The sequence below is a fragment of the Hyperolius riggenbachi genome, chromosome 8 (genome assembly GCF_040937935.1).
Source record: "Hyperolius riggenbachi isolate aHypRig1 chromosome 8, aHypRig1.pri, whole genome shotgun sequence".
NCBI classification, from domain to species: Eukaryota; Metazoa; Chordata; class Amphibia; order Anura; family Hyperoliidae; genus Hyperolius; species Hyperolius riggenbachi.
The window spans coordinates 222,722,990-222,746,476 of NC_090653.1; the positions used below are offsets into that span (position 1 = coordinate 222,722,990).

The window sequence follows — 23,487 nt, forward strand, 5'->3', positions numbered from 1 at the left end:
TCGATTGATGGTCATTTTGTGCTCCTTCCATTTTCGAACAATCGCACCAACAGTTGTCACCTTCTCTCCCAGCTTCTTGCTAATGGTTTTGTAGCCCATTCCAGCCTTGTGCAGGTCTACAATTTTGTCTCTGACATCCTTGGACAGCTCTTTGGTCTTTCCCATGTTGGAGAGTTTGGAGTATGCTTGATTGATTGATTCTGTGGACAGGTGTCTTTTATACAGGTGACTAGTTAAGACAGGTGTCCTTAATAAGGGTGACTAATTGAGTAGAAGTGTCTAACCACTCTGTGGGAGCCAGAACTCTTAATGGTTGGTAGGGGTTCAAAAACTTATTTCACTCAATGAAATGCAAATCAGTTGCTATCTTTTATTTAAGGTTATTTTTTCGATTTTCCTTTTGATGTGCTATCTGCCACTGTTAAAATAAACCCACCATTGAAATGATACTGTTCTGAGACTTTTCATTTCTTTGTCATTGGACAAACTTACAAAATCAGTGAGGGGTCAAATAACTATTTCCTCCACTGTATATATATATATATATATATATATATATGTATATATATATATATATATATATATATATATATATATATATATATATATATATATATATATATATATATATATATCGAATTGGCTAGAAATTGATGCAGCAGGCGGCCTGTTTGATCGACCAATAGATTGATTTCTGTCCAGATGGAAAATCTAGGCCGATCGGTGGCAGGTTGAGAGCAGTGGCAGATCAACAGCCAATAGCGCTGCATTGGATTTAACAGCACAATACTGTGACTCAATTGATTTTTTTTATATACAGATTTCATTCTGAAATCTATTGAAAATCTGTTCCTAGTGTGTAATGCACATCAGCTAGATTCCTGTCATCTATCTGATGGTCAAATGTAGTGGAAATCTAAAAGTGAATGGCCAGCTTTAGTCTCAGGCTGACTTTCGTAATCAGTTACGTGTGATGCCAGAACAATGAACAGAGACACTCCCGTGCCCTGTTGGAGAAGCAAAGCACTACAGTGCATTTTGAAAACCGACAAGGCTTAAAGGAAACCTGAGAAGGGCATTGTGGATGTATTTATATTTAGCTTAGACTTCCTCCAGCCTCATTAGGTGCATGGGGTCCCTCGCCGTCCTCTCCATTCTCTAGCAAAACCCTGTATCCGGCCGGCCGCATTCTTCTGTGCATTTGTGGCTTGGCATGGGAGCGATCAGGACAAAGTGCGGTGGGGGCTCGCACTTCTCCGGGCCAAATGTGCAGAAAGGTTTGACTGGCTGCGACTGGCCGGATTACCGGGGGGGGAATCATTAGAGAACAGTGCGGCCAGAGAGGGCGGCGAGAGACTCCACCTACCTAATGGGGCTGCAGGAAGCCCCAGGTAAGTATAAATACCACAACAACGCCCATCTCAAGTACACTTAAACATTTTGATTGACAACCAGTGTATTCTCCTTCCAAAGGGGTTTTATGCCTCCGTAATGAAGTTGTCTTGTATTTTTCTGATAGCTAAAGAAACGTCAACACAGACAGAGCAGTCAGGTTAGTTCCGGTTGTGGTGTGAAGTTTTGGTTTCTCTATATACTGACCAAGCATGATTAGAGGAGCAGACTTGCTCACTGAATCCAGTTCGCTCACGGCCTCGCAGGTATAGGTGCCCTGATCATCCATCTGCACATTAGTTATGGTGAGAAGATAATCATCAATGTAATATCTGCGGAGAAACAAGAACAGACCAATTACAACTTCACAGCAATTTCCACATTCCTATAAAGCAGCATTCTGAAATCCCTAAGTAGAAATGTCTTTAAGGGGAACAAGTGAGAGGGATATGGAGGCTGACATGTTTATTTCCTTTTAAATAATGCACATTACCTGGCTGCCAAGATGATCCTCTTCCCTTTAATAATTTAAGAGGTTCTCAAACTGGTGCTGCAGCACCACCCAGGGGTGCCTTGGCGTTCATCCCCAACCTTTGTGCATTGCCATCAGTAATGCAACCGCACATTGATATACAATGCTGCTGCATTACCCGCCAGTTATCCAGCGTTGGTTGACATTGGAGGACATTGGAGGACATTAGAGCAGCTTGGCCTGGATAGGTAAGGAAATGTTTGTCCAGCTAATGTGGGTCACTTACAATCTGGAGTGGGTGTTGAGGTGATGCTGCATAATTAAAGAGCGTGTTACTAAACTTATATTGCGCTTTTCTCCTGGCGGACTCAAGCCGCCAGAGCTGCAGCCACTAGGATGTGCTCTATAGGCCGTAGCAGTGTTAGGGAGACTTGCCTAAGGTCTCCTGCTGAATAGGTGCTGGCTTACTGAACAGGCAGAGCCGAGATTCGAACCCTGGTCTCCTGTGTCAGAGGCAGAGCCCTTAACCGTTACACCATCCAGCCAGCTTGTACTAACTGCAGTCAGTCCCTATGTGTGGAAATATCTATGTGCTCTACAAGATTGACTCTTTATCCTTGTCATGTTCAATCAGAGGGGGATGCTGCATAATGATGGGAATGCTGCCTCACTGACTAACTGGAGTAGGGGATGCTTCCTAATAGGGAAGAACTGATTATTTGGAAAGGGTGCTGCCTGATGAGGAGTCAATGACTATTTGGGGGGGGGGGGGCTAATAGGCATCACTAGCTACTTGGAGGGGTGCTGCCTAAGGGTCGCAATGCGATTTTGAATGGGTTTTTTGTTGAGGTGTGCCTAAGAAAAAATTTCAAAGCCATCAAGGGTGACATAAAACAAAAGAAGTTTGAGAACCACTGATTTAGGCCAAAGACTCTGAACAAGCATGCAGACCAGATGTCTAGGACACATCTGACAAGATTAGCTGTATGCTTGTTTCTGGTGTGTCATTAAGACACTCCTGACCAGAAAGATCAGCAGGATGCTGGGAACTAGTATTATAAATTATAAATGTGTTGCATGTCAACAATTTGCAGCCCTACCTGAAGCCAGATCTATACTCAAATGGAGGTTATCTCCCTGTTGATAAAGTAGTTGCATTTATGTGTAAAGATGACCATACGCTGGCAAATGGCCAAAATTTTGATCCCTCTCTGATCAAAATCTGATCATAGAGGGATTTCATACACTGCAAATACATTTTCAATATATGTCAGCCTTAAATGTGTGCTTATACTATCTGCTCAGGAATATGTGTTTATAAGGACCACAATATTAGAGTGAATCTGTTTTTTGTAAGCAGATTTATTATTTGCCTTCTTCACTTCTTACCATACATATAACTGAAAAACGTCATCCTAAATTTTGCATATTGTAATGGTGAGGGGGTAGGTAAATATTTTAACAAATAAATCTCTGGTGGTCAGTCACTCTTTCAGAATCCAGTCTGGGAGACCGAAAATGAAACCAAAAATGGTAGTGTTTTCGTCATTCACTAATTAATTTACTGGGATTTAATTGAACCCATACTGCAGCACAGTGAGATGGGGTAAGCTTTGCTCTTGCCATTTTATAGACAGTCTAATAGCAATACAATCGATTAAAGTGACTACTTTAAGTGACGGTTCTTGTCTATTTTCCTAAGTTATCTCAAGTAATTGTGTAACTATGCCATATAACATAGCATTCATCTTGTCACCGTCCTTCGTACTTGTCATCGTCATCATCTTCTGTGATCTCCATGCCATCTTTTCTCCACTCCACTCTTTTGGTTATCATTTTGGGATCAAATAAGGGGATGCACTCAAAGGATGCCTTCCCACCCTTTCTCACTCTCTGCATTTCTGGGGGACTGACAATCTGCGTAGCATCTGTAAGAAAGTACAGAAAAGCTTATTAACATTTTTAATTTAATAAGAGCCTTTTATCTTATGAAACAGCAAAGTCGTCATGTTCAAGTAGGCCCATCAGTCTTTTGGCACCAGAGAATCAACAAATTCTGATGGAGGCTGGCTGGAATTAACCATTCAGACTTTTTTTCTGTTGTGGTTTCCCGCAAACCTAAACTGAAAATAAACTTGAGATAAATTGTATGATTAGTAGCGGCAATGGTATATAGAATTTTCCTGGTGTTTCATAATCTTATTTTCTATGAAGTTTGCCTAGCAGCCATGTCGGTGTGAAATCAAATCTGATTCATTGAGCTTCCAACACATATAAATAATTAGCTCTGAGCTGTACAGCATTCTTTACTTATCAGGAAGCCAGATAAAAGATATTTGGCTTCTGTTTACTTTTCTGGAAAGCCTTGGCTGTATTCACTGCAGCTTCAACTTCTTCATTTATATATAAAAACTGGTCTATTAAACCCTGCAATGCAAAATAAATATATATTTTTTAAATTAAGTAATTATAAATAAAATGACATCATGGCAGTGTAATCACAGGCTGAGTAGGGACATAATGTTTCAGGGTGATACCCATCCTCAGATGCCCTGACGACAAATGACTACATATCCAAATTTATATCTACCTGTGCTGCTACATATTACACTCCTAATCACATGCATGTTGGAAAGGCAAGCACATGCCTTATTAAGGATGTAACCATTAGATGTAAACAAGTATAATCCGATAACAGCAATGTACAAATCATGCATTATGGAATTATAAGAAACATTTTAGACTGTAGTCATCATTCAATCCATCAGATTTCAGTTGAACTTATTTATAAATTATGATTACATTTTTGTTTATGTGCCCTCCCCCCCTGACATCCATGTGATGAGAAAAGGTGTGATGTGTGGTAGCACAGGTGTATATAAATATTTATTTATAATTATTTAATAGAAAATAATTTACACTGCAAAGGTTGAACCCGCTTTACTTGTCTCTATGCTTCTATGGATTTATGAGGATTGTGATGGCACACAGGTAGTGATGAGCTCCCTAAAAACATTCATCAAGAGTAATGGTGACTAGTGATGGTCATGTCTAGAAGAACACATGGAGAAGCATGTGATCAGTTTGGTCAGGGGATAGATATGTAAGTCTCTGATTTGCTAGTCTTGATCACAGGATATGATCACAGCGAATCAGAGCTTTGTAAATCTATCAGCCGATCAAACAAATCTAATGCTTCTCCATGAGTTCTCCAAGACATGACCATTGCTATTGGTGACCCTGCAGACTTGCTCTAGGGTTATTACTGTAAGTACTATAAGTACCCATGATTATTTCTTCATGTCACATGTCAGTTCAGGTACACTTTAAAAGCTGAAACAGAAATGTTGTATTGGATACTATGTGTCGGTTGAAGAGATCAGCAGCACCACGTGGATGTATTCAAGCTCTTTATTGCATAAAGATAGTGCCCAGGGACAGCAACAGACGCTGTTTCGGAGACAAGCTCCTTCCTCAAGCTGTATAGGCTCAATCACATGAGTGAGCCTATACAGCTTGAGGAAGGAGCTTGTCTCCGAAACAGCGTCTGTCGCTGTCCCTGGGCGCTATCTTTATGCAATAAAGAGCTTGAATACATCCACGTGGTGCTGCTGATCTCTTCAACCGATGTTTTGGGAGCTGCTGGACTACAGCGCCATATCAGCTTAGCACACGGATACCCTCACCAGGGTGCCCATCGACTGTGGTGCAACTTGGATACTATGTGTTGCAGAATATTACACTACTTTCTGCTTTATCAAACCTATCTATGCGGTTTCCTTTGTGACATGAAGTTTCCTCCATACAGAGACTCACCAGCTGAAGATCTGCTTTTGGCAAGAACAAACAGAAGCCCTGACACTGGCAGCCTCTGGAGACTTCTGGATTAGAGAACTCCAGCAGATCTCCCACTGAGAGGGACTGCTTCCAGCACCCCTGCCCCTTTGTAGTTGATGGTGTCCAGCAGTGCTCCTGCAGATTTGCTCATTCATTAGGAGAGATTTAAGCCGGAGGCGTAACTACAATATAAGCCCCCCCCCCCCCCAAATGTTCACACCCCTTCCCTTACCTCCCCATGGTGCCCTTCACGGCCTTGGTGCCCATCTCAAAAGGATCATAAAAAAGTGTGCCACCAATGATCTTCACACCCATAACAAGTGCAGCCACAAAATACCTCATCTAAAGTATAGCACCCTGTATCAGATGAAGAGAAGGCTGGTAGTTGGGGCTCCCCACAGCTCTGGAACCCCCTGCAATCTCACTGGCTGCTCCCCTCTAGATACACCCCTGATTACAGCTGATAAACTCACTTCTGATATCCAGGTATGCAGAGACAGTCACATTGCCCTTGATATTTGCTGCAGTACAGTAGTACGTTCCTTCATCTTCAATGCTCACATCTGTGATTCTCATGCTGCCACTCGTTAGGATTTCAAAGCCGTCTTTATTCATTACAGACATCATATCTCTGTTATACCTGTAATGTGAATAAAAACACAAAATAAAGATCATCAACAACCATCTTACAGGTACAGCCTTTAGTGGGTCCCCTGCAACCCGAAAAGCACGGTACCAAAACAGTTTCACATTGTGAAGCACTGCACTTTAAAAGCTTTAAAGAGGACCTGTCAGCCATACTATCGCAGAAAAAAGCACATATATAAGTAGATAAATATTTGCTCTACCTACATAACATATGTATTGCACTGTGCACATTTTGATTTTAGTGATTTTTTTTTTATAGTAAAAAAAGAGAAAATCCTTTTTTGGATTTTCCATTCTGACTGAAGCCAATCCTGACATCATTTCCTCCCTTACTCCATTTGTGTATTGCAAATCCGCCCCCCTTCCAGTCTTCAGACACTCCCACCCAGCTCCGCAGTAAAAAGTGCATAGTCTCAGAATGATAAATATTGGCCAATCAGAGAGGAACAGAGGTGTGGGAGGGGAAAACGAGAGGGAAAGAGGATTCAGGCTATCAAGCTGCATTAGTTATGTCTGAGGGGAGAGTAAAGAAGAAAAAAAGAAAACCCAGCATGCCCTGCAACTTCCTTTGTGCGGCAGATGTACCAATTAAGAGCCAGGGAAACTGAGGAATGATCTTTTCTGGAGAAGAAAAGTAAGAGTGATTTTTAACTTTTGCATTGCCTGGTTGGCATCCTTATTAGTTGTTTACTAGATAAAAATATATAATTGATATTTGACTTCATGCCTGACAGTTACACTTTAAGCAAAACTGTCATTGACCCTGCCAGTGATCTATTGACCCCGCATGCTACAGGTAAACTTCCAATTCATTTCAGAGAGTTTATTGAAAAAAACTATTATCAGGCACAGTGTTAATTTTGATCAACTGAGGGGTTTAACAGCATTGGCTGGTACAAAGTTAGCAGATGCAGTAATTCAATTGATTTTTGATTAGATTTTTCAGACAGTGCCGCTTTACAGGTTTAAAGAAGACCTGAACTCAGAACTTCCTCTCCGCTGTAAAAGATACAGCATAACCTTTAAAGAAAAACATTTCTTTGTTACAGCTGATACAAAACCCGCAATAAATCTGCAATGTGTCTACTTCCTGCTTTCATGAAGAAAGCAGACATATTGTTAGCATTCCGTGTTTAACATCCCGTGTGCTGTGGCAGAGGAGATTCCTATAATGACATAGCTGAGAGATCAAACTACAGTAGTGATTAATCACAGAATTAGACAGGCTAAACTCTCCACATACATGCAGGGTGCATGTCTCTGTTTTCTTTCTGTCGTGAGTTCAGAAATTCTTTCCAAAAGCACCAAAATAAAGAGAAGCCACCCTGGCAGCACCTGTTATGTCCTTCACATGTGTTGTTTCAAGTCATACATCATTCTTGAAGCGGGATTTTAAAGTAAGAAGTCGGCACATGGACTCCTAAGCTGTCCGATGGTTTATTAAAATGTTTCCCTGGACTTGACCTTTAATTATTTTTCTTCACAAACTTCTTACCAGTGAATGACGGGAGCTGGGGATCCAAAAAACTTGCAATGCAATACGACGTCTGTGTTTTCCACTGCACTGTAATTCATTCTGTCGGGAGTTAGGATAACTGGAGCCAGCTCTGTGTTGAGGAGAAAAAAGCAACATACTTACAAATCCAAAGCTATGGCACACACACGTATTTGATTGGTTAGGCCTGCTGACATAGGGCCTGCACACACTGCTGCGCTTGCTCTGCGTTCTTAAAATCGCAAAGCCTTCATGAAAATAGAAAAATCGCATTGCACCAGTGTGTACAGGTCATCACAATTTTCATGATTTTTTAAAAGCTTGCGATTTTAAAAACACAGCGCAAGCGCAGCAATGTGTACAGGCCCCTAATATAGTATTTTAAGTATAGGTGAATTATAAGATAAGTAATTCAGTGGTTTCTAATACACTTTGAGGAGTATCAAAGCAGATCTGCGCCCTCTGACACTGTAATATCAGAAGGACCTCCTCCCTTTTATAGAGGTTACTAGTGCAGAACCATAATGGAAAGATTTACCACCAAGGAAGCCTGCAATGGCCGGTGAAAAGCATCCTGCATATCAATAAATATTTTGTATTTTTTCCAATTGTATCAATGAGAAGGTAAGCCCACCTTCAACTGTACCACCCTCGGGCACCTTGTACTATGTAGTTTCCACTGTTATACCTCCTTCAGCAGAGGTACATACCCCGCCCCCCATGATGGACAATTGTGAAACAAGGACTATTGGTTCAAGAGAGCAACCTAGGCTCAGTGGCATAGCAAATCAGTAGGGGGCAGTAGAAGACACACGTCTGAAGTTGTATCAGTGGTTGCATGATATTAGCAACCTATGTATGAAAACGTTTTGAATCAGTATGATACCATTTATTGGCTAACTAAAAAGAAACAACGTAAGCTTTCGGCTAATAAGCCTTCTTCAGACTCTATTCCAGGAATTAAAGAGAAACTCAGACCAAGAATTGAACTTTATCCCAATCAGTAGCTGATACCCCCTTTTACATGAGAAATCTATTCCTTTTCACAAACAGACCATCAGGGGGCACTGTATGACTGATATTGTGGTGAAACCCCTCCCACAAGAAACTCAGAGTACATACTCCTGGCAGTTTCCTGTCTGTGAACCTTGCTGCATTGTGGGAAATAGCTGTTTACAGCTGTTTCCTACTGCCAAAAAAGCATGCAGCAGCTACATGTCCTTCCAACAGTAAAAATTTCATTATGTAATAAATGTCAGAATGTAAATCAGGGATTTAAAATATTTTACAATGGGCAAACACTGACTAAATCATGTATACATAATTATTGTAAAAATGAAACACTTTTTTTATTACATTATTTTCACTGGAGTTTCTCTTTAAGTCTGAAGAAGGCTTATTAACCGAAAGGTTACTCTGTTTCTTTGAAGTTAGCCAATAAATGGAATCATCATGATTCAAAGCTTCTTGCTTTGACTGATGGGTAACACGCTACCATACTCTACTGCTTCTACTGTGCATGGGAGTAACCACCAATTAACATGAAGATATTAAGCCAGGTCTTGCTCCCCAAATGTATCTATTTTGTATTTACAAAATAAAAGCAGCAGTTAGGTGGAAGTGTAAATAATGGAAATACGGATGTAACTAAAAATCCATAGGGCCCCCAATTTTGAAGGCCCCCCACAACATTCCCACCCCTCTTCCCACTCCCCCGTGGTTACCCCACAAGGCCAGGGGAAACATTTTCCAGGGACTTTATAATATATGTAACAATAATCCCCCCACCATCAGCATAAGAAATGTTGCCAGAGTACCACCTGCTAAAGAGGAGTTCCTGTACTGTAGGGAAGAAGGAAGAGGCTGAGCACCCCCTCCCCTCCCCATTCCTGAACCCCTCTCTGTGGCTGCTCCCCTAGAGTTACACCTCTGAATGGAAAGATTCATGATCACAAATACTTTCATGAGACAGAAGTGAAACAGTAAGAGATCATAATGGACTCACCAACCACATAGACATAGGCATTTTCAAGGATGCGCCCATGTTTGTTGTGTGCCTCACATTGAATGACTGCTGTATCGGTAGTCTGCAGGTTCTGAAAGATTAAATTGCTGCCCTCCATTTTCATATTTGGTTCTAGGTTTGAAGCTGTCAAGTGGAAAAATTAGACAAATATATAATACAAGAAATAACATTATATGAAAAGAAGACAGTAAAGAATCAGCATTGCATGGATGCTAATTATACTGTAATCAGAACCTTCACTGTTAAGCTTCATACACAGATGCAGTAGGGATTGGAAGACCTCCGTAGACACATCTTGATGTTTGATCATTGTTCCGAATGCTGTAATAGATTGCCGCACACACACATACACATAAAAACCCTACCGAGACCCTTTTAGGGTGGAACATTGTTCCGTGTATGCTCATCTGTCACACAGTACAATGTGCCTACTGTGTACTCAAAAAGCCTAATCAACACTGTCCGAACAATGAACAATGCGTTTCCCAACAGGAGTGTGTCGTAATTACACTTTATTTTATGTGGCCTTTTGATGTGGCTTGTTTGCATGATGAGCGACTGTGTAATTGTCTGGATGCTTGCATTAGCAATTGTGATTTGAGCCATCATTGATGTTGTTGATACACTCCAATTGTGACCTCGTATTTTTGGACGAATGTTTATTTGCATACACACCCGCAGTGGCAAGCAACGTTGTTTTCCTGAGCGTGAATCACGCTCAAGAAAAGGCAAACTGGTAGCGATTTTGCAAAAAGCGCTGCAGATGCAGCGGTTTGCCCGCTCACACCATGCCACCCGTTGCCACCCGTATCCTTGCTATGAGCGACACCGCGTCCTTGCTGTGTGTGTAGTATAGCTATCACATGCAGTCAGTATGTGCAGTATAGCTATCTACTACAGCTACAACAGCTGTGTGCTTCAGGCAGCCCACTTCCTCGATGCACCTCCCACAGAGTGATGACAACTGTATTGTGGGCTGGACAGAAGCTCGACCGTTTAAACGATCGCATATCGATCGTATATCGTCATCACACTACCAACCATTCAATTGCCTCTGTTGCACACGATCGGAATCAGATAAAATCCAACCTGTCCGATTCAATTTCGATCTCAATTCCCATCGGATCCGATAAAAGAATCGAATAGACACACTTCTGTGTCATTCGATTCAGTACCCGATCCGATTCTTTTCTCGGATCGCATATTGAATCGCACAAAGAATCGTACCGTGTAGATGGGGCTTTACAAATGCAGAAGTTGCTGTTCCCTGGTGGAAGTTGTGATGACGTGGGAGACAATGGGCTTGATTCACAAAAGAGTGCTAACTGTTAGCACGGCCGTTTTCGCGCGAATTTTCGCATTGCGCATGATCGCAAATTTTCACGTGAAACGATAAAGGTTTCACGTGCAAACGCGTTTTTTTGCGCGAACACGATATCGATTGCGAAAATTCGCGCAAAAACGGCCGTGCTAACAGTTAGCATTCTTTTGTGAATCAAGCCCAATATGTTTGGCACATCCTTGCACAACAGAAATGACGACCAAAAGCATAACAGCATTGCTCAAGGCACATTCAAGGGTATAACAATAGCCATAGCAGCTGCTATGGGGCCCTGGAGCATAAAGGGCCCAAGTAGTACGTAATATTTTCACCATTAACTATCCTGTGTTCCTCCACCCTCTGAGTTTGTCCCATTGCCCATGAACTATGTACAGTGTTGATTGCATGAGAATGTAAATTACCGAATTAACTCATATCCATAGGGTAAGGGCAGGTGACATTACTTAACAGTGCCAAAATCTGAGGGCCCCATGATTCTCTAGCTATGCCACTGGGCACATTATAGTGAAAGATTAGACTCTGTGGAGTGGGGATTACCATAGCAGTCTTAGCAACTGCTATGGGGCCCATAACAAGGGGGGTAGGTGGGTCCCAGAGTTCTTTTTGTTTTTAAAGTGTAAATTAAAATAAAGCTTTATGGGGGGACCACTTGATTACCAGGGAAATTAATACAAGAAGGGGGCTATTAAAGCACCAGTGAACTCTAAATGGAAGGGCAATCACTAGACCATTGGTGGTTGGGGAGGGTGGACATGCAAATATTTTGCTATGGCGCCCAGAGAGTTCTAGTTACGTCGCTGATTAAACCTGCTCAGAGGATTCCTGTGTAAATAGGAAACAGCTAACAAATGTTTTTTGAAAAAGTTCTGAAATTCTCTTCCCTATAGACTTTTGCCATAAGTTGGGCAAAATTTTTCCTGAAAAACTATTGGCCAACCTTGGTGAGATCGAGATCATTCATAACAAACAAGTTTGTATGGGCCTTTAAATCTTTTCTAATCATGTCATATTCTAATGATTTTATTGTTGTCTAAATTTACTTAGATCTATCCAGCAATGCACCAGGAGTCCCTGCATTATACATTTTTGTGCATAGTCAGACCTACAGTTTATCATCACAGATGATTTACGACTTGTTTTGTTAAGGACAGCTGAAGTGAGAGGTATATGTAGGCTGCCTTATTTATTTCCTTCTAAACAATACCAGTTACCTGGCAGCCTTGCTGATCTATTTGGCTGCAGTAGGATCTGAATCACACCAGAAACAAGCATGCAGCTAATCTTGTCAGATCTGACAATAATGTCAGAAACAACCTGATCTGCTGCATGCTCGTTCAGGGTCCATTGCTAAAAGTATTAGAGGCAGAGGATCAGCAGGGCTGCTAGGCAACTAAATAAATATGGCAGCCTCCATATCCATCTCAATTCAGTTGTCCTTTAAGGCCCATTCATTCACTCTGTCCTGTCAGTTTTCCTTTCATTTCTAAATCCTTAACAAACCCTATTTCCCACCATCCCCCCACCAACACCCCCTCCATCGCCCCTCCTCTCCGTGTATATCTGCTCCTCTAGACCTTCAAAACAGAAAGTCTCCTGACTAAATTACAACGGATGTCTCCAGGGCTCCCCCGAAATTCCCTGATAGATATCAAGATGCTTAAAACCACCCATTAGAGCAGGGCCGGGCCGAGGCATAGGCTAGAGAGGCTCCAGCCTCAGGGCGCAGTGTAGGAGGGGGCGCACAACTCACTCAGCTATCATTCCCCTATTGTGTTTGAAGCAGAGAGAAATAAGAAAAGAGGATACATAGCAGTGACCGCAAGCCAGATAACTAGAGATTAAGGTGTTGGGGGCCTTGGGGGCTCTAGGGCACCTTAGTCTAATAGCAATCAGTGTGTGATGACTGGAGTGGGAGGGATGGAGGGGCGCACTTTGGTGTCTCAGCCTTGGGTGCTGGAGGACCTTGTCCTGGCTCTGCATTAGAGCAACTCTCTCTTGTGCTCACAGATTTTTTACACTTTTACTCTTCCATATTTTGATAAAAGAACCCGTCCGCTTTTCCTTGGCAAGGTTCAATTTCTCTAATTCAAGCAATCTATTTAATTGAATTTGTTCTCAAATGCCTGTTTTAATAAAATAAATATTTAAAGCAAACCCAATGCGAAAATAAACGTATGAGATAATGGACCATACGCAATTCACTTTTTCTTCTCGGTTTTCTCCTAGGAGATATTTTTAATCTTCTATTTATAACAATTTTTCAGCACTTTCAGTACCAAAAAGTAAGTGGAAAAGTGCTGTCAAAAAATTGTGTATTTTTTTGCTTGCTGGTGGCTTAAAAGGCATTTCAATGACATGTTTTAACATCACCTGGGAGAACATTCAGGAGAAAAAGTTAATTGAATATGGGCCAATGTGTAGTACAGCTAAGAAATAGAACATTGGTAGCAAAGAAAAAAAAAGTCTCATATTGTTTTTCAGTGCAGAAAGAGTTAAGAAACCTCAGTTGTTATCTATGCTAAAGAGCTTCTCTGAGCTCCAATACCTCCTGTTTTCTGAAGCACTAATCCGATTTGTGTTTGCTTTAATTATCCAAATCTACAAAGTACATTTTTGGATACATTACTCTAACTCTGTGCCCTACCTAGTAATTTTATTAAACATCATTACAGGAGCATCCTACCCCCACTCTATGTCCTGGCTATAAAACATGACTCAAGAACGTCTCTACCTCTGCTCTGTGACCTACATATTTCTCTAAAACAATTCATTGACCTCTCTGCTCCCTGTTCTACCCAATTTTTTCATACATCCGTTCAACAGAATCTCAGGGTAATTTCACTTTATAGAATAAGGCTTTATATCATACCTTTTATAGTTTTTCCATTAATCTTCCAGGTGATCTTGGGTTTGGGCTTCCCTTCCACATCACAAGTGAACATAACGTGCTCTCCTGGGCCCCGAATTTCATCTTTTGGCCTGTTGATCCAATAGGGAGCAGCTAATGACGGGGATAAAAATCATAACGAAATAGATATAACTAGTTAGGTCAAATGTCCATCGATGTACAGTAAAAATAGTTCAAACTGAACAACGATTGTGACTTTGAAAATGTTATGTTGCTTTTCAGAGTCTTACCATTGCATACCTATGAAAGCGCCGGATGTAGAAATGAGTGCAAAATAATACCACAAAAATTAAAGCAGTGCTCAATGTATATAATACACAAAACCTTTATGCACTATTTTTTGTGCACATAGATTTCAGATAAAACTGTTATCGCCCAATCAGAGGTGGATCACTGTAGTAAGATACGTGTAGATCTTCAGAAATATTGAGCAAATTTGCTAATAGCACTCTTTGACAGTTCGTCACACTTCAATATCGCTGTAAGGTTCCCCTCCCCCCCTTCATAAAGCAACTCACCGGATGCTGTGGCCCAGATCGGCCCGATATCGCTTCTGGGGTATAAGGCCAGCCCACTGCCTCCATCGGCAAACTCCAACTGCTCACAGTCATCTATTGGCGCCCCAGGGTCTCTAGTGTCACATCCTTGCAGCTTCTCCTCTCTTAGTATGAATAATGTCCTCTCTCCACTGGTGCTTGCATTGCAAATGGATTTCCCCATAGACTAGAGCAGTTGGAGTTTGCCGGTGGAGGCAGTGGGGCGGCCTTATACCCCAGAAGCGATATCGGGCCGATCTGAGTTGCTTTATGAAAGGGGGGGGGGGGGGCATTACAGCGATATTGAAGTGTGATGAACTGTTAATGAGTGCAAAATAATGCCAATAGAATTTCTGTAGTTTTACTGATATTTATTAACCACTATAGTAGAGTATCTGTAATTTTACTTATATTTTACTATGTCCTAACCTATTCTCACACAGAACCCTCCCTTTTAATGCCTAACACTAACCTTAACCCTCTCAAGCCTAACCCTTAACTCCACCCTGACGCCAAACCTTTAAGACCCCCCCCCCCACACACACACACAGACCTAACCCTTAAGCCCACCCCCACATCTAACCCTTAAGATTCCCCCCATGCCTAACCCTTATGACCTCCCCCCCCAAAAAACATAACCCTTATGACCACCCCCAGGCTTAACAATGGGCGCAGGACTTTATCTGGTGCCGTGGGAGTCCATATTTCCCCTCAATGCCAATATTTAATGAGTGCCCTATACCCATTAAAGTATTGGCATTGAGGGGAAATTTGGGTGCCCGTGGCACCGAGATAAAGTCCTGCACCCATTGCTGCTAACGTAATTTATCCGCTATAAGGACAATGCTGGTGCATACTGTTAAAGAGAATCTGAAGTGAAAATAAAAATAAAAACAGATACTCACCGAAGGAGAGGGAATGCTCTTCATCCTATAGATCCTTCCTGTCTCCTCACAGGCCCCTGCAAGCTTCCCCGTTAGCAGTCTCTGATCCATGGGATGAAGACTGCTCTCTTCCACTACTGGTGGGCTTCGGGAGTCTTTGTAAGCACTCAGGCTCCATACTGCACACCCATAAGCGCACTCTCTTATGCACTCGCATGTGTGCAGTACAGAGCCGCCCGTCTTTGTGGGGCCCAAGGGCTCCCGAAGACTTTCAAAGCCTTCCACAGCGGGTGATTGAACCGGGGATCCAGCACTAGAACACGGGGACCGTGAGGAGACAGGAAAGGACTATAGGACCCAGAGCCTTCCCTCTCCTTAGGTGAGTTTCTGTTTTTACTACAGATTCTCTTTAAATTTGGTCGGTGGGTCGGTGCTCTGAGCCCAAATGTAACAGTGTGCGGCAGTACTGTCCTTATAGTGGATAAATGACATGAGTGGCATACCGATGCCCTAATTTCCATGCAGCTTAATTGCCGTAACCACTAATCACTTCCCTCCGGTTCACAACGCACAGTGTCAACTCTGCCCAATTTAGTCCAAAATTAGCCCCGATGACAGCCCGCAATGATTTGGATTGTTTAGGTCACTATCATATTACTTGTCGTGCTTATCGCTTATGAAATGTATAACTACCTGACACCAACAGTAGGATTCCTTTTGTGTTTATTTTGGAAACAGAAAATGTTTAGCTTGGAGACAGGAAAGGAGGCCACATACCATACAATAACATGATAACATTTTGCGGCGATCCGATAAAAACTATCGGTTGTCCTAAAAAATCAAAAGCTTTTTTTTATTCATTCAAGAAATCTGATTGCATTTCCAGTTTTTATTTGATAAGGGCTTGTTCATATCATAAATCGCCAGCGCTATCACAAGAACTAAGTGATTTATTGAGAGGTTTTTTGTCCCCTTTCCTGTGCGATTTGTGCTTAGAAAAGCTCTTTTGCAGAGCGATTTGTTTTTTCACTTCCTGACGTCAGTCAGGAGGTGAACTCTTTCACCCGGAAGTGAATAAATACAATGCATTTATTCATGAAAGCACTGGGGAAATTGCTATACAAAGCGATTTTTTAAGCGCTTTGCGATTTCCCTATACCTTCCATTGAGCAAAAACGCTCAGAAAATAGTATACAAGCAGCCCTTTATTGATCAGAAACAAAACGCTCAGATATGAACTCTCTCATAGGGAATCAATGCACAAGCACTATCAGGGCGATTTTGAAAATCACTGGCGCTTAAAAAAACCAGAAAATGCCAAAGGTGTGAACAAGCCCTTCAAGAGGATCGAGAGTGTTGGATTTTTCTGATCAATTTGTATGAAAATTGAATGGTGTAGGGCAGCTTGACAATTTCTTGATGTACAGATCCAAGCAATTTTTTCTGAGTTTTCAATAATTTGTTCATAATTGGGGAAAAATTGAATGTGTGTGTGTGGTACATTGGCTATAAAGATATAATTGGGTACAATCCTTTATGAAGTGAAGGATCAAAAACACAGTCCTTTTTGAAGGTCAATCCACCTTGCCTGTATAAACCTTTGTTACTTTACGGAAAGGACTTTGCAAAAAACACACGCCTATTAACCACTTGGGGACCGCAGTGTTAAACCCCCCTAAATACCAGGCCTTTTTATTGTTAATTGGCCACTACAGCTTTAAGGCCAAGCTCCAGGGCCGCACAACACAGCACACACGTGATCCCCCCCTTTTCTTCCCACCAACAGAGTGGTGGGTCTGATTGCTCCACAGTTGTTTATTTATTTTTTTTATTTATTTTTAATACACTTTGCTTTTTTATTTTAATTTATATTCCTCTGCTCCCTCCCTCCCCCCGCCAGCCAATCAGGGTGATCAGCTGTCATAGGCTTCAGCCTATGACAGCCGATCACTCCCCAGTCTCAGGAGGGGACAGCCGTATAACACGGCTGTTCCCAGTACAGCGCTGCTGCCGATTGCAACGCTGTACATGTAAATAGACGGCGATCACGCCGTCTAACAGTCTCCCGAGTGGCGATTGCCACTCGGAGATTGAAGAGGGGGCGGAGCCCTGCCCCCCGAGCAGGAGATGCATGCGCAGCCGGTGCGCGATCTCCTGCAAAATGCTGCCCCAGGACTTGACGCCAGTTGGCGTTAGGCGGTCCTGGGACAGCGGCCGCGACCAAGCCCATTGGCGTGGGGCGGTCTTTAAGTAGTTAAAGGTTGCAACTAACCATCAAGCCAAGCCAGAATACAGTACTTGTCAGTCCTAGCTATTGGTGTTTTGATATACCGTTGATTGTATGAAGACTTATAATGTGGAATTGAAGAAACCGTTTTAACGTTTTAAAGTTTTTTGCTATTTTTGCTATATGTGTTAATAAAGTTTTTCTAAAGAAGTTTTTGTACCACTGTGTGGTACATTGGTCAGATGTTTGAAATGTCATAAAAATTGATTGTAAACTTTGAATTGAAAAGATATTTAAAAAAATGTATGGTGTATGGCCACCTTAGCCACCGACCAGATACTTTGTAGACCAAAAAACAACATAGCAGCAAAATGTATGCTGTATAATATCGCACTACTCTCCAGCTACAGCAAAGATTTTAGACTAAATTTAATGCTGCTGTATTTATTGTGAAACTCAACAGACTGAAAGGGCGAGATATTTCATCTGTTTCTTCTGCAGACTTATCATGAAGCACACTGCCTGTTCCAGTCTATCATGAGTTTTGCTAGGCACAAGATGCTCTACTGAAGATCAGCAGAGAACATTATTACATTTCAGTGCCCTGACTATTTGAATTGGATTTTTTAAATCCATTGCTTTCTAGTGTTGAGCTGAAATTGCACATAATCATAATTTCGCATTGGAATATTCAATAACGATGTGAAGTTGTAGTTGGCAAATTCCAATTAATTTTATGCATGATTGTAATTAGGTTCCATAATTTTGAGATTACAGAAATAAAAAAATTGATTCAGTGGGAACAAGTAAAAAAAAAAAAGTTTCAAAACAAAACCTGTAGTTTTGACAAAATTGATTTTAAAAAATTCAAAGAATAAATCTTTTTTACAATTTACTATAATACGAATTTTCGAGTTCTGCACACACGTTTTAAGCCCTAAAGGGGAGAAAAACAAACTAAATATAATTCAAATCCTAATAAAAAACAGGTTTTTCCCTACAATGTGGATGCGATCTATATACAAGCGGTGAGCAGGTTAGGACCTTACAGTTCCTCTTTAATACCTGTGATGCAGCGCTAAGATCCTCTGGAAGTTTGCGCCTCACTCCTGTCCATGAACAAGCATAGCTGCACTGCTTCGAATGTTTCACACCTGCGCGGTACCACGAAGCTGCTAGGCTTTTTGCCGCTCAGCCCAAGTAATCCTGTGCTACTGTAATGCTGCATCCTGTGTGGTGCGTCCAAGCATGTTCATGGACGGGGGCGCCGTCATGACCTTCAAGAGGTTCCCAGCGCTGTATCGTTGGTCTTGAGGAAGACATGGGAAGCCTCTGGAGGATCTAAGCTAAGTATGTGACTTTCTTTTTTTTCCTTTCCATATTGGCGTACATATCATTCCGCCGCCGGTGTGTTTGGCGCAGGGTGAGCTGAATGACGGCTCACCCTGCTGCTGCTCAATTACCCTGGCGGCATCAAATACTATTCCCCTTCTGAGTTGCTACGACAACTCAATTGCAGGAATCCCGAATTACACTTACGCACCTTATGCACTATAGCCAGCTTTGGCGCTTGGTGCTTTGCACTAAAATTACCTGCTTTACCCATTTTGAATATACAGACATTAGAAGTTTCAGGTGTTTCTCTGTCATTTTAGAATCCTATGTTCTCAAATGATTCAGGCAAGAATTGCAAAACCTTTTTCACCTTTTATCAGACAATTTAGAAAAAAAAAATCCAGTTTAAAGAGACTCTGTATATATAAAAAAACCCTCTGGGGGATACTTACCTCGGGAGGGGGGAGCCTCAGGGTCTCAATGAGGCTTCCCTGTCCTCTGTAGCTTGAGGGAATCCAGCGCTGGCTCCCCCCAAAATCTCCTTGACAAAGCTTGACAAGTTCTATGCTGGCACAGCAATATTTCTCTACCGCGATCCTGCGCAGGCGCAGTAGTGGCTCTTCATTCGGGCTAAGGAAGAAATAGCAGAGCCTGATTGCATCCGCTCTACTGCGCAGGCACAAAGGACTTGCGTCTGTGCAGTAGAGCCGATACAATCGGGCTCGGCTATTTCCGCCTAAGTCTGAACGAAGAGCCACTACTGCGCCTGCGCTGGATCACAGTAGGTAAATATTTACCTTGCCGCTGTTCGGGAGGTCACATTGCTGGATTGCCGGGACACTGGATGACAGGGGAACCCTCGTTAGGATCCAGAGGCTTCCTCCTCCCAAGGTAAGTACCCACAGAGCGTTTTTTTGTTACAGGCTTTAAGCTTGCTGCACCAATCAGGAAAACCTTGGTGAATCCACCTCATCATATATACTGTGAGGGTATTTTGAGCTTCTGTGTTTACATCATGTATGGATTAGCCATATTTCCTGTCTGAATGGTTAAAACTGGACAGTTCTGCGACTCACATTCCACTATGACGATGTACTTGTGCCGAACTTCTCCTTCTGTATTCTTGGCTATGCACTCGTACTCCCCATCATCCTCTTCCATCACATTTTCAATGCGAAGTGTCTTTGAATATTCATCAAACAGGAAGCGGCTAGGGTCTATACTACCCGTGAGAGCTTGCCATTGACTGTCAGGAGTGGGTCTATCCAGAGGAGAAAAAAAAGAACACATAAAAATAATAGCATTAAAACTGGATGAATTTGTTTAAAAAGACCTGATTTGGCACCAATTAAGCTTACTTTGGGGTGGTACATTTTGCTAAGAATTATTATATACTAAATACATTTTAACAGGAAAAATAAGAAAAACATTGCAAAAAATCATTACCGGTATTTCTCAGTTTTTAACCATTATTTAAAGAGGAGCTGTTAGGTATAAGGTCTCAGAGAAAATAAACACATATATCAGTAGCTAAAGATTGGCTGTACTTACATTACATATGCATTTCACTGTCCACGTTTGTACTTCACAGAATTTGTATATAGTATATGCAGAGAATGATGCTCCTGACAGCTCATGGCAGGTTCCATGTTTGTCTGTCTCCTATGAAGCCAAATGTGTAGTCATGTCCTGCCTGCTTCCTGATCACAGAAAAGCTCGTACTGAATAACACTAGTGTGCAGTGAATATTAATTAGCCATGTGGCTAGGAACAATAGCGGACTCCTGCAGTGTACTCTGCCCGGAGTTTTTTCAGTGCTGTGCGCTGGACTGAGTTACAAGCTGCTGAAACTTGATCCTGTAACTTCTCATTAGCAGCCGAGGGGAGGGCCCCAGAATGCTTTGCAGTATGGTATGCGGCTTGCGTCCTCTTAAGAGCTTGGGTCTAACAGCTTTGCTGATAAGCACACATCAAATGTAAGAGAGATTTTTAACTGCAGTATTGCCTTTTTGGCTTCCTTCTAAACTGTTTAACACAGGAGAATAGAGGTTTAAATTAGCTTCTGCAGCCTGACAGTTACTCTTTAAGTATTTATATAGCGCCGACATATTACGCAGCGCTGTACAGAGTATCCCGTCTTGTCACTAACTGTCCCTCAGAGGGGCTCACAATCTATTAGAGCTTTCAAATAATACAAGCTACCGTAATTAAAACCCACACAATGTATTTGCCCATTTGTCCCGGTTATTTAAACATTTAAAATATTTCCCTAGTGCAATGTATGGAGCCAATATTTTATTTGGAAATAAGGATGCATTTTTTCAATATTGCATCCATCACTAATTACAAGCCCATAACTGTATACTGTAATTAACACTTATATACCCTTTTGACATACGTATTCAAAAAGTTCAGTACCTAAGGTAACTTTTTCAGTTTTTTTTATTTGTCAATGTTGTTTTAGTATATGTATATAATTTATTAGGGTACTATGGGAGAGTGTGGTAGGGAAGGAGTTACTTTTAAATGTATACAATAGATTTTTTATTAAAAAAAAAGAATGTAGGAGTAATTTCACTATTTGGCCACAAGATGTCCTTGCACATTTTTTTCTGTTGTGTACTATGTGTTCACGTGTTACTCCGGAAGATAAAATGACGCAGGCATCTCATTGATGCAGGCGTTCGTTGACTCAAGGATTTAAATTAAAATGGATCTGAGATTAACTTTTACTCATTGCATAATTGTGTTCCTTTCCTATTGTTTATAGGCATTCCTCAAGCCAAATACTTTTTTGTTTTTATTTTAATACTCTAATTCCCTATAAATTAAACAAGCCTCGCCCACAGCCTTTCAGAGAGCCTTGGCACTGTAGCAAGGGCTTATGGGAGCTCAGTCTGGGCAGGAGGAGGGGGAGGTATTACTAGCCAGAAATTTCAGAGGCAGAGGGAAGATGGGAGGAGGAGGGGGGATTAGGCTGAGTGCCGAAGATGCAGATAAGCTTTTGCCTGTGTATAATGTTTACAAACAACATGGCTGCTGTCATTGTACCACAGGAAGAAATAATCATATTCTATTGAAGCTGTCTGTAGCTAGATTTGCTGTGTAAACGATCTAAACTTTAGATAAGATATATAGACAAGTTATATCCGCCGCAACAGACGAATATCCACATCCCTGGGCAGGAACTGAAGTCCTGCATGACATAGATATACCTTCTGTAACCACCTAAGTGGTTAAACTATGAAACAGAGCAGAGCTAATGACCCTTTAAATGTCCCTGCAGGAAAAAAAATCTTATCTGAAGTTGTCTTTCATGGTTTCTTTGAAGTTTTAGTGCTTCAGAAAACAGCACTGTAGCCGACCCAAGTTAGGTCTGAGAGCTCAGAGAAGCTCTTTTGCATAGATAACAACTGACGTTTCTTAACTCTTCCTGTACTGGAAACAATATGAGACTCATATCTGTGCTACTAATGTTCTATTTCTTAGCTGTACCACACATACAATTCATTATATCAGAAGTTCATTTTCACTTCAGATTCCCTTTAAGGGAATCCAAAGTATATATGGCTTGTTATTGTGAGTTGTTCTAGTTTTATGTGATAAGCTTTTAAAAATTGTTTTTAATGAACATTTTTGGGTTGTTATCCTAATGAATAACCTATGATTGAATTATATGTCAGATGATTTTTTATTTATATCACCTTTTAAAATCCAACATCAATCCCTAATACAAGAATTGCAGGAAGGAAAGCCACCATTGGCTTATCACTCAGACCAAAGTTTTTCATTTCCAATTTGCATTACTTTAGCCATAACATGCTGAAAAGTGGCCACACACATCTGCCAAACGTTAGACTTTTAATACGTATATGACTCGTAGAAGTGTGAAGATGCTTAGAACAGCCTTGTCATGTTGTTATTTTATACATAGCTTCAGTTTTATTTTGATATTTAAGCTAAGTTTGCTACAATACATTCACTCTAAAAAAATAAAAAATAAAATATCAACCAATATTTTTCTACTATTCCCATATATCAAGGTTTTAGCCAATCAGGGCACTTACAGTCCTTCAGCAATGCACTCTAGCTGTAGGGGGGTCCCCTTCAGTGCTGTGTATTCGCTGATACTGCCTGCAGGCGACAGCATTTGGGGTTTTCGATACTTGTCTGTGTTGGCTGGGAGAAACAAATATGGTGAAATTAAGAGTAGGAATGCATAGTAATATTCATTTCATTTTTATTTATTTTATTATACACCACCCTCCCTCCCCTCCCTCTCACCTTCTTTTTTCCTTCCCCACCCCCATAAGAAAAATTAGGTAACCCTGGAGAGCACAAAATTTCATATCAGTCAAATACATTATGGGAACGCAAGATTTGAG

At 41.4% G+C, this 23,487-nt stretch overlaps 1 protein-coding gene across 3 annotated transcripts in view; it reads right to left on the minus strand.

Moving 5' to 3' along the window:
• L1CAM (L1 cell adhesion molecule) overlaps positions 1-23,487 on the minus strand; it is a 440,855-nt gene that overhangs the window by 66,215 nt on the left and 351,153 nt on the right. For all 3 annotated transcript variants that reach the window (XM_068248209.1, XM_068248208.1, XM_068248210.1), the window contains 8 exons: positions 23,170-23,281; positions 20,179-20,363; positions 14,082-14,213; positions 9,850-9,993; positions 7,845-7,956; positions 6,175-6,341; positions 3,633-3,792; positions 1,600-1,724 (listed from right to left, as the gene is read on the minus strand). In XM_068248209.1, coding sequence (XP_068104310.1) covers positions 1,600-1,724; positions 3,633-3,792; positions 6,175-6,341; positions 7,845-7,956; positions 9,850-9,993; positions 14,082-14,213; positions 20,179-20,363; positions 23,170-23,281 — 1,137 coding nt within the window. The remainder of the gene's footprint in view (positions 1-1,599; positions 1,725-3,632; positions 3,793-6,174; positions 6,342-7,844; positions 7,957-9,849; positions 9,994-14,081; positions 14,214-20,178; positions 20,364-23,169; positions 23,282-23,487) is intronic.